We start from the raw sequence: 11,630 nt of genomic DNA, 5'->3' as shown, positions 1-11,630 counted from the left end.
CAGAAAAAAAAAAAAAACAGAGAACATGCAGAATATATTCCACCAGCTCATCTTTCAACCTTTACTAAAATAGATGAGTTGTTCCACTTTGTTGCTTTAATGGAGTGGGACTACCTCACATGGTCATGTTCAAACAGGTGGACCTTATGATTGAGTTTACAGCAACAAATTCCCCCTTTAAACTCAATTGAGTGATGTCATTCCAAGCATGAACTTCAATATGATAAATATCTCCCCTTTCAATGGTTTTGTAAAGATATCTACAACTTGATTAGTTGTTTTGCAAGATATAAGTTCAACTTCTTTGTTCTTCACATGCTCTCGGATAAAGTGATGACGTGTATCGATGTTTTTACTTCTTTCATGATACACTGGGTTCTTTGCTAATGCAATCGCTGATCGATTATCAATATAAATCTCTGTAGGGTTTTCTTGTGGAAATCCCAAATACTTCAACATATTTCTTAACCATATTGAATGACATACAGCTGAGTTGGCAGCAACATACTCAGCTTCACAACTTGATAACGTTACTATCGATTGCTTCTTGGATATCCATGTGAAAGATGTATCTCCCATGAAAAAAAACAAATCCTGTTGTGCTTTTTCTTTCATCCAGATCTCTACCCCAATCACTATCCGAGTACCCAACAAGATTGAAGGTTTTACTTGAAGTGTAAAACATACCTTTCATTTATCGTTCCTTTGATGTAGCGAAGAATTCTCTTGGCTGCATTCAAGTGAGACTGGTCTGGTGTCTCTATATATTTGCTGATAAGTCCAACTCCGTAAAATATATCCGGTTTGGTACATGTCAAGTACCTCAACCTTCCTACTAAGCTTTTGAAGTAAGTTGGATCAACATTTCCAGCTTTACTCTTTCTTAATTCCACTCCATTCTCAATTGGAGTTGATACTGTATTGCAGCTTTCCATCTTGAACCTTTCAAGAATATTTGTAGCGTAGTCGCTTTGAGATACAAAAATCCCTTCTTCTTTTTGCATTACTTCCAGACCAAGAAAGTGTGTCATTAGACCAATGTCTGTCATCTCAAACTTTTGTACCATACTATTCTTGAAGTTTTCAAACATGGTAGGATTGTTGCTGGTGAATATCAAATCATCAACATATAGGCACACAAAAAGTGTGCTTCCATCAGCTTCTTTCTTCACATACATCGCGTCTTCATATGGACATTTCTCAAATCCATTCTCTTGAAAACATGGTAGGATTGTTGCTGGTGAATATCAAATCATCAACATATAGGCACACAAAAAGTGTGCTTCCATCAGCTTCTTTCTTCACATACATCGCGTGTTCATATGGACATTTCTCAAATCCATTCTCTTGAAAGTACCTGTCAATTATGGTATTCCAAGCACGCGGAGATTGCTTCAAACTATAGAGAGCTTTCTTCAACTTGTATACTTTACCTTCATTTCCAGCTTCAATGTATCTAAGTGGTTGTTCAACATAGATCTCTTCTTCTAGGAAGCCATTCAGAAATGCTGACTTCACGTCGAGTTGATAGATCTTCCATCTATGTTGTGTAACTAATAAGATCATCAATCTGAATGTCTCTAGTTGGGCTACTGGAGCAAATACTTCTCCATAGTCAATTCCTTCTCTCTGTTTGTAGCCTTTTGCCACTAATCTTGCTTTGTATCTTTGTACTTCGCCTTTTGTGTTGTAACCCATTTTTGGGTCCTCACACAAAAATAAAAATAAATATATAAATATATAGCTGGAAGAAATTAGAAAAATAATAGGAGGTTGGAGCGCTCAGAAAAGGATCAGAAAAATTGATTAAGGAGGTTCAAAAATACAAGGATTGAAATTTTTACAGTATATACTTGAATGATGAGAGCCTTGTGGGAAAAGAAAATTTAATTTGAAGAGAAAAGTCCAAAATTGGATGTTTATGGACTTAATTGGATTTTATTGAAGGTTTAATTGAATTTATAGAGGGTTTGATTGCAAGAAAAATTGATTTTTAAGTCAATTTGAGCTTTAATTGGAAGAAATTAAAGTTATGGGGTCAAATTATAATTTTTAAGAGTTGATTTGGTCAAATTAGGGGCTTAATTGCATAAATATTGAAGTTTAATGGCCAATTAGGGACTTAATTAAGAAAATCTGAAACCAAGGACCAAATTGGAAAAGGCGCGTAAATATAGGGGCTGTAATTAACAAAATCAGGGGCCAAATTGAAGAAATTAAAAGTTTATTGATCAATTGAGGGTCAAATTGCATAAATCAGAGGCCAAGGATCAAAGTGGAAAACATGGCCAACTATAGGGGCGGATACCGAAATTTGCAGGGATGCAATTGAATTAATTCTTAAAATCAAAATTACATTGTGAGGACTTAAAAGAACAAAGGATAAATTAAGGACTAATTCGAAAAAAGATGATGGCGCCACCTTTAAATGAAACGGCGCCGTTTCATGTTATAAAAAAAAAAAAAAAGTGCAGAACAGTGTCGTTTTGAACGACACTGTTCCCCTTTCTCCTTCCCCTGGACGTGCAGCAGGGGAAGGCAATTTTTTCTTCTTTCCTCGTTGAACCCGACACGCCACATGCCTGCCAAAGCCGCCCCCCCCCCATACGCTCTCATGATGAAAGGTCGAGGGAGCCGCGCCTTGCCAGTCGCACCCACTGGCCAACCAACCGGCGCTGCCCCGCTCCCCATGCAGCCATAATGAGGCGCCGCTCCCTTTGCCCCCTATAAATGGAGACTGAACGCCAGCACGCGAGGGGAGAAAAAAAAGGAGGGAGGAACAGAGGCTGGGAGAACGAACGGTGAGGAAACTCTGTTAGTTACTCCTTTTTTTGTTTACGTGTACTTTGGCATTTATTATAAAAAAAAAATGCAACATTGATATACCAACTTTCATTTTTCATCAGTCAAGTAAATAAACTTCATTATTTTTTTTTTCATTTTAGTACAGCATTTTTCAAAATCCTCATACAAAAACAAGCTGATCCCTTCTATAAATTTAAATTTTATTAAAAATATTCAAAATATCCATCCCCATAAATCGGGAGTAATAACCACTGGCCAGGAAAGGTGCCTTGGGCTCTGAATTCTCACAACCACGGAGACAGCTTTCAGAGACCGTTTACATATGTAGAATTATAAATCCATAAGCATATCAAGATGGATGGTAAGCAATAAAACGTTGTGTAGACGTCTAAATCTTAATTGATTACGAATGAAGCTCCAAGCATGTCTTTGGCTTTACTCAAATTAAAGACGAGGTTTCACTGAGGTTTAAACTTATGGACTCGGGATTGATGGGGTAGAGATCATGGGCAGATGTTGAGGAATTTCCAATACACGATTTATCAGATCGAGGAAAGAGGTCTTGTGTGCTGTTTAAACTCTGGTCCATGACCTGCTGATAGTGGCCTTTGAGATGTTTGGAGTGTAAATCATCACCATAAATGCTAGGATCTGAGATCATCTCCTGGATGCTGGTCTGTCCTTCAAGCATGCTCACCACTTCTGACATTGCAGGCCTTAGAGATGGAGATGCATTGGTGCATAAGAGAGCCGCTTTGATCATCCTCTCAGCCTCTTCCTTGTTGAATTCAGACTGCAGCTTTGGGTCCACTATCTCCATTAAATTTTCCTTTTTTTGCAATACATGGGCCTGTGACGACAATTTCAAAGACAAATAAGAAGGAAGCTAAGATATTTGACCAAATGTACCATGTTTTGCATTGAGACCTGATGCCTCACGCGTCATTAATTCAGGATAGCAACAGAAACAGACTGACGATGATTTACCCAGTCAAGAAGACAAACATTTTCGTTCTGTGGTCTGTAACTTGAGTTGCTCTTTCCACTGACAATTTCTAAGGCGACAACCCCAAAACTATAAACATCTGCTTTATCTGTTAGATAGCCCCACAGTGCATATTCTGGAGCCATATATCCTCTGAAATATATATTTTTTTAAAAAACAAAATGCAGAATTAGTGCCCTTCAGAGACTTGAGGATTATTACTATCAATAAACTTCAGGAATTAAATTAGTCTCAATAAAACTTACATAGTTCCAGCAACTCGAGTGCTAATATGAGTGTTCTCCTCTTCATTGAGCTTAGCTAGTCCGAAGTCTGATATCTTGGCATTTAGATCTTTGTCCAGTAATACATTTGTACCTTTGATGTCCCTGTGAACGATCCTGATTGCAGATCCTTCATGGAGAAATGCTAAACCTCTGGCTATTCCAACACATATCTTATTCCTTGTAGGCCAATCCAACGTCTGAAAACTTGTTTCGGAACCTGCTCCTAATAGGATTGTTGATAAGATCATTTCATGTTTGCTAGTTGATTCAGTGTTATAAACAATATATTTTACTGGAAATTTATCAACAAATGCTACTATGGTTACCAAAAAGTGCACGAGAGAGGGAGTTGTTTTCCATGTACTCGTACACCAGAAGCAACTGGTCTCCTTCAATACAGCATCCATAAAGCCTTACAAGGTTGGGATGCTGTAAACAAGATATCATGCCTATTTCGTTCACAAATTCACGGTTTCCTTGCCTGGATTTTGGAGATAGCTGCTTAACAGCAATAATAGTACCATCTGCTAATTCACCCTGCATTGGAAGTCAATCACGCATCTAAATGCTATAGTGTTTTTGGGGCGGATTCACCCATGCATGATTCCAATAATAAAATTGTGATAATATGAAAAATTCATTAGATGACAAACCTTGTATACGGATCCAAAACCACCCTCTCCAATCTTGTTTTCTGAATTGAAATTGTCAGTGGCCGCTTTTAGCTGCCTCAAGGTGAAGGAACCAGTTTTCAAATCTAGCCCTTGAAGCTCTGCACGCAGCAGTTGGTATGGGAGGATGACAGTCAGGAGACATATCGTGAAATAATAGAAATGCTTGAACATCATATATCCATGCACTACGCGCATTCTCTAGTGTGATTCGCCATTATTTAGAAAATTAAGAGAAGACTCAGTTTGCGGTACAATACCTCGTTCTCTTGTGTATTTGTCTCCGTAGCAGAGCTTCCAATAAATGACACCCATTACCAAGAAAATAAGGAATACTGCTGAAGTGACAACTCCGATCACAATAGGTTTCTTACTTGTTTCCTCAGGCTCTGATATTAAATAAAATTGGAAACGCAAAGAAGGCTAAACATCCCATCAAATGGATAATAAACATTAACGCTGTAAAGACACACGACCACTATAGCACAGTTCAATTCTCACCTTCACAATAAGTTCTGTAACCTGAAAAACCACAGATCACGGAAAGATTCTTAGATGGGATAATGAAGTGAGTGGAAGAAGCTTACAGTTACAGTGACAACAAAAATCAGGCTAATCACTTATGCAGATTGTTATGAGAAACATTAAATGTGTTTAATCTTATCAGTTAGGGGAGGGAAAAAAAAACCCAGAAAGCTCAGAAAATTGAAATAGAAATGAATTCAATGGTGTCCTTCTATTGTATAAATTAAACTCCTTGAAGTCTGTAAGTTTCAAATGAGAGGCAGAAAAAGAACATGCAACATACCTGAACATACGGATATAGCAGAAATTATAGGACCATAATTTCCTCTTATTGGAATGACAGTAGTGCCTTTTCCAGCCCAGTATAATCGGATCTCCAGGGTACGGTCTGTCACGGTGGTGTTGAATGGTATTGTGAAATTTCTGTTAGATCCTTTGGCTTCCTCTGTAAAGTTAAAATCCTTTCGCACTTGTATTCCCTGGAACAAAGTTTCCTACTCAAAAGGGTTCCTTTGAAAAAGATAAAAAAGGACATCCACAATCTCTTCGGAAGGAAAAGATAATTAATTACCTGAATGTAAATATCAAAAACACGCCTTGCAACTTTGTTGTACAGTTTTTCATCTGTGAATTCTATCTCAGCAAAGTGGAGTCTGACAGTGTAATTCCCATTTTCTAGACAATATCCATAATAAGTGATAGACAGGGGAGTTTTACGTGCTGTTGCATACAATCCAAAGTCAACTAGAGAAATATTAGAATTTGGTTGAAGCGTATATTTGTTATCATAGAAATCTCCATCATCCATGAAATCTCCTGTGCTGCTGAATCCCCAGTTTGATCCTGGTCTATTATAACTCGTTGCAGCAGCATTACTTCCACCATCTTGATCACCTTTATACAAGATTTTCCCATTCTTTACATCTGGTCCACCACAGTTTATATGGAATGAACGATAATCTGCAGCACATAAAACTAGTATACCATTAGCATATCAATGGGGAATGAGTTTACTTTACTACAAAGCTTCAAAACTATGATTAGTCACTGGTCAACACTTCATCATTGTCGGATTAGTTCAACTCAATGAATTCACTCTGTCAAAATTTTGGTTTCTGACGGTGAAACCAGTGGTCAAGTTCTACTTCAAACCACGTTTTGATGTATAAATTTTCCAACAAAGTGAACATGAATTGACCTTATTAGTGTTTCGAGATAGAATCTAATTAAAAAGCTAACAATCATCAATGTCATTCAAACATTGAAGTACACAGATAAATATGGTACATCGATAAACTTTAATGGCACACTCGGATTTTATGAAGTGCACAGGTTCTTATTATGAAAACAATAAAATAAAAAACCATACATTTTGGGCACCGAGATATCTCTGAGCATGGAAGAAGATCGCTTCTGTATATCATGGAAATTATAGTATGTTAGAATAATAAAGGATTTTTTGAAATCACATGCAGCAGAATCTCTATTGCTAAATTTCATCTCCAGAAATATAAATACGAAAAACATTGCAGTCCACGGAGTATAAAAGAAGAGCCTTACAATTTATTATTGCTGGACGAGCTTCGAAACCAGTTTATATTATTCCTGATTTATAAACTCAAATCATTCAGTTTCAAAATCACCAAGAATATCCCATTTCAAATATTTAGGAACATCCTTACCCGATACTGCTGCTGCATCTTGGTGACCGTGAAAATTTATTGTACGAAACATCACTGGAAGAGATCAAGAAAATCATAAATCTAAATACAAACTTCCACGAGGTTAACAAATAAAGAGAATATATAAACTTCACGATGCAAGCGCTAGAAATGCACTAGCTTTCATATAATGGTTTTTCTTTTATTGATGGTCATGGCTTGGATGACTAAGATTTAATTGTTTTCAAGGGAAATGGTTTATTAATTTTTTTTAGAATTCATCTGCTAGAATTGATGGATTATTTAAGGGGTATTATCGATTTTATTATTATGTTGAAATTTTTTTTAAAATGATTTTTTATATAATTGATGACAATTAATTAATTATATTAATTTAGATTGAATAAGTTTGAGCAACTGATATATCCGATAGAAATCAGGAATAGGAAATGATATATAAGAGCAGATTGTAGTGTATATATTATAAGCATCCTACGATCTAGCTAGAAATTATTGTTGTTACAGCAAATCTAAGGGCCCAAATAGAGGCGCAGTATGAAAAATGAAATAGGAAGCAATAGGAGAAGATGATGATAAACATGTCAACTCATTATCCTTCTTCTTAGAAGAGCATTTCCAAGGAAAGAAACTGTTTAGAAGAGCTAAATTGATAATGTAAATATGATATATTTTTATATATATACACTCTAATTGAAAAAAAAAATTATTTAGAAAAGCCTATTGTATTTCAATATATTTGAAATTGATACAACTATTTATTAATTATAATTAACTAATACAACTCCATTCAAAACTTCTCTTGAAATCCTATTTTATCTCTCAAATATAGCTCTCCCCTTGGAGCTATAAACATGAGGGATGAAAACCAATTTGTTGGGATTTGCCATTAATGGGCAATAAATGGTGCAACCTACGCTAAGAAGTAGGGTACCATTGTCAAATGGTAGTTGCACCCACCATTTGACAAAAATGGTGCAACCCATGTGTTGCCACCATTTATGCCATAATTGATGGCCTATTGTCTGCCATGAAATGCCTATAGATAGAGGCATTATTTGAGAGAAAAAAGAGAGAGAGAGATAATGGAGAGAGATTGTGAGTGCAATAGAGAGACTAAGAGAGAAAGTGAAGGGCTGCAATTGCAGCAGCCTGCTGCCATTACAGCAGCTGCAAGTGCAGCAATGAGAGTTGAGAGTAGAGTAGAGTGAAGTGATCCTTCTCCTCCATGTATTTGTTTTGTATTCTTTCTCTATCTCTAATAATATTGACTCTCCCGTGGATGTAGGCGATTTGCTGAACCACGTTAAATATTGTGTTAGTGTCCGTAGCCTCCAATGAGAAATTATCAGTACATCACCGGTCGGAATTCCCAACAATTGGTAGCAGAGCACATGGTTTAAAGTGGTGTTTGATTTTTGCTAAAAAATAAAAGTTGTCAAAATTATGTTTTGACCATATCACCGTGTAGAGGAGGAAGAGACGAAGCCACTGGTGAAAACGACGTCGAAATCGGACGTCAGAATCGTCGTCACGCGACGTCACGCGCCAGCGAGGTGTCTAGCCACGCGCACAGAAGTGCGCCACGTGTCGCACGCGTCTTCTTTGCCTGGATGGGCTGACCCGACCCGAATACCAGACGACCCGACCCACGTGGCTGACCAGGATAAGGATGACGTCAGCATGATGTAATTGTGACATCATCTTGCACAGTAGGCATGACTATGATGCCATCAACATGATGTCATGGTGACATCAGCATGCACAGTCAGCGTGCCATGTCAGCGACCAGCTAAGTGGGACCCACTTGCCACGTTATCAGCCGCGAGCTGAGCCTTGTCGAATTGAGCCGAGTCGAGATGGGGCCGAGCCGCGAGCCGAGGGACAGGATCCAGTGTAGCCGATTCTACGTGCAACCGGATCTGAGAGTGAATCTGAGCCGTCGATCAGGCTAGAATTGTTTTGATTAAATCTTAGCCATCTGAAGTGCGATTTGGACAATTCCAGACTTGTTTCCATCTAATTTGATCGTTTTGGATGCAATGGTACGGTTCGATCATTGAGATTTGAGATCGAAAGTGGCAGTGGTGAATTATTAAAGAGAGATTGCCCGATCAAGAGGCATCTGAAGGTCTTGATGGAGGTCGATGAAGATGAAGAAGAAGAAGGTGCACATGTTTGCCCAATTACATGTGCTCAACTGCTAAGTAGGGAAATTTTAATTGCCTTAAGGGAAGGAAAAATTAGGACACTCTGGACACCCGATCATATGGACAATTAGAGGTGTAGAGTGAAAATTGATGAAGACCAATCTTGACGAATCTAAGCACTGGTAGTCTTGCCAGATGTTGAGAAATCAGATATAAAACCAGGATACCCAGATCACTTGTAAAGAAAAGCCGCAACAAAGCTAGCAAGTGGTTGTATATACGGAAAGACAGTACGATGGATAGATATGGCCTAAGAAGTTCTGGCTAGGAGATTGGGTTTTAAACGGGACCGTTGTGACCCCTCCAATCTTTCCTGGGAACTTGCTTAGTGGAAGGATTATCCATACGGTACTATTTTCATATATGTAATAGTTTGTAATGAAACTGGTGAATACTAGCAGGATGACGGCACAAGGGGAACAATTAGGTTCCGTATGATCAAGGATCTGATGGAGTGGTGATTTCTCCAAAGAAGTTAGATTCGGTGACTGTAATTTCTCAATGGGAGAATTGATGAAGATCCTGATAATGGAAGAAAAATACAGCAAAGGGATACAGATTGGCACCCTATTTTGACTTGGATAGGTGTTGTGACAGGATGAGCTGTTGTCAAACATAAGCAAGGAATAGGGAGAAATCTAGAGAACATAAATTGCACGAGGGCACACGAAGATTGTGCAAGAGAACCCGAAGGAGCCAACGAGGTACTGTAATGAGACAACAGGTGTAAGGAGAAGAAGAGTTCCCAGATGAAGCTCAGAGCAGAGACTGTGTACAACAGGAAGTCTCTTGTGCTCTTGATGAAGACAACACGCGAGGACCTTTCCAATGCATGCAAGGATGGAAAGATGAGCTGTTGCAGAAGCACCTAATTGAGGGGGTGCCAACGCTTGTGATAAAAGACGATCGCCTATGATGAAAGGCGAAGAAACCAAAGAAGAATTAGTGTAGGTGGAGCTATCAAGCAGAAAGGCGTAGAAGCTCCAAACATAGAAATTGAGGTGGAGGATTGCGAGGAGTATACCACAACTTTCTCTTTCTATGTAATCAGTGGCAGTGATCTCTCCCAAATCCACATGGTGGTAGAGAATCTTGGAGCCACTGGAGTCATCCCAGATGAAGGAGGATGAGACCGCTCCACGACGAGCGGAGACATCTCAGGAGAAGGTGTGAGGGCCATGATATGAGCCCAAATTCAGATCGTTGTATGACGACGAGCGGAGACACCTCAGATGGAAGGTATGAGGGCCATGATAGGAGCCCCAATTACAGAATGCCCCAGAGCTGATGTGATGGCTAGATATGAGTGGACAGGTGTATGGATAGCCAATGAAATGGCTATGATGAGTATAAAGACAAATGCAGGATTGACCTTCATGGATATTGCCCCCATGCTAAAGATCAATGAGCTAGAAGATATTTTCCTTGGACAATAAGTGGGTGACTTGTGGAGCATTAAGACGCGACTGTTAGGAATGAGCAGAGGGCATGCGCAGGTTCCTGGAACAAGTTGACTCTTGTCAAGGTGGTGAGCTCGGTGATGACATTGTAATACTCAGAGTATGAAGACATATATGGATCAACCTTTAATGGGCTGGCCCCATGGTTAAAGGTGGAAAGCTACCTGGACTCTTGAGACTAAGAGTGAGAGACTCACGGAGAAGTAAGGCGTGGTTCCTACGGTGGAACAGAGGGTAGACGCAACTCCTGGATGAGTAAACTCTTGGAAGAGTGGTGAGCTTGTGATCACATTAAAATACTTAGATAATGACCGTCGCAGTTGGAAATATCTGTTTGAGGGGGTGCTATAAGCCTTGGTGTGAGGCTTAATAAATCATTCTGGACCGAGCATGGTTGATACGCTCGAAGGGGAATGTTGTGTCCCAGAGACAAGCGTTAACACTCTTCAGATGTGATGTGGGAGACCATCTGGTTGAAGTGATCTTTTGGTGTGAGCAAGGGTGTGCTTTGGTGACTCTGGTGATTGAAAGGTTTGGCGAGTACCTGTAAACTTGGCCACAGACGCTCTCAGAATGGTAAGCTTGGAAGAGCTACAGGATGCAAGCTTGTGTTGATGGAGCAAGAGGACAATTGCCCATTTAAATGTCAAAGGGGGTGATTGTTGGGATTTACCATTAATGGGCAATAAATGGTGCAACCTACCCTAAGAAGTAGGGTACCATTGTCAAATGGTAGTTGCACCCACCATTTGACAAAAATGGTGCAACTCATGTGTTGCCACCATTTATGCCATAATTGATGGCCTATTGTCTACCATGAAATGCCTATAAATAGAGGCATTATTTGAGAGCAAAAAGAGAGATAGAGATAATGGAGAGAGATTGTGAGTGCAATAGAGAGACTAAGAGAGAAAGTGAAGGGCTGCAATGGCAGCAGCTGCAAGTGCAGCAATGAGAGCTAGGAGTAGAGTAGAGTGAAGTGATCCTTCTCCTCCATGTATTTGTTTT

At 39.1% G+C, this 11,630-nt stretch overlaps 1 protein-coding gene across 7 annotated transcripts in view; it reads right to left on the bottom strand.

Annotated features, from left to right (window-relative positions):
- Positions 1 to 2,988: 2,988 nt before the first annotated feature.
- LOC18103154 (probable LRR receptor-like serine/threonine-protein kinase At1g29720) overlaps positions 2,989 to 11,630 on the bottom strand; it is a 66,230-nt gene continuing 57,588 nt past the window's right edge. For all 7 annotated transcript variants that reach the window (XM_052445193.1, XM_052445190.1, XM_052445191.1 and 4 more), the window contains 12 exons: positions 6,956 to 7,009; positions 6,834 to 6,878; positions 6,643 to 6,686; positions 5,845 to 6,233; positions 5,557 to 5,752; positions 5,250 to 5,270; positions 5,009 to 5,137; positions 4,731 to 4,849; positions 4,404 to 4,614; positions 4,057 to 4,300; positions 3,793 to 3,943; positions 2,989 to 3,655 (listed from right to left, as the gene is read on the bottom strand). In XM_052445193.1, coding sequence (XP_052301153.1) covers positions 3,245 to 3,655; positions 3,793 to 3,943; positions 4,057 to 4,300; positions 4,404 to 4,614; positions 4,731 to 4,849; positions 5,009 to 5,137; positions 5,250 to 5,270; positions 5,557 to 5,752; positions 5,845 to 6,233; positions 6,643 to 6,686; positions 6,834 to 6,878; positions 6,956 to 7,009 — 2,014 coding nt within the window. In that variant the 3' untranslated portion in view covers positions 2,989 to 3,244. The remainder of the gene's footprint in view (positions 3,656 to 3,792; positions 3,944 to 4,056; positions 4,301 to 4,403; positions 4,615 to 4,730; positions 4,850 to 5,008; positions 5,138 to 5,249; positions 5,271 to 5,556; positions 5,753 to 5,844; positions 6,234 to 6,642; positions 6,687 to 6,833; positions 6,879 to 6,955; positions 7,010 to 11,630) is intronic.

This window comes from Populus trichocarpa, chromosome 11 (genome assembly GCF_000002775.5).
Source record: "Populus trichocarpa isolate Nisqually-1 chromosome 11, P.trichocarpa_v4.1, whole genome shotgun sequence".
Taxonomy (NCBI): Eukaryota; Viridiplantae; Streptophyta; class Magnoliopsida; order Malpighiales; family Salicaceae; genus Populus; species Populus trichocarpa.
The sequence above is the reverse complement of the archived record's forward strand: the minus strand, read 5'-3'. Positions and strand labels throughout refer to the sequence as shown.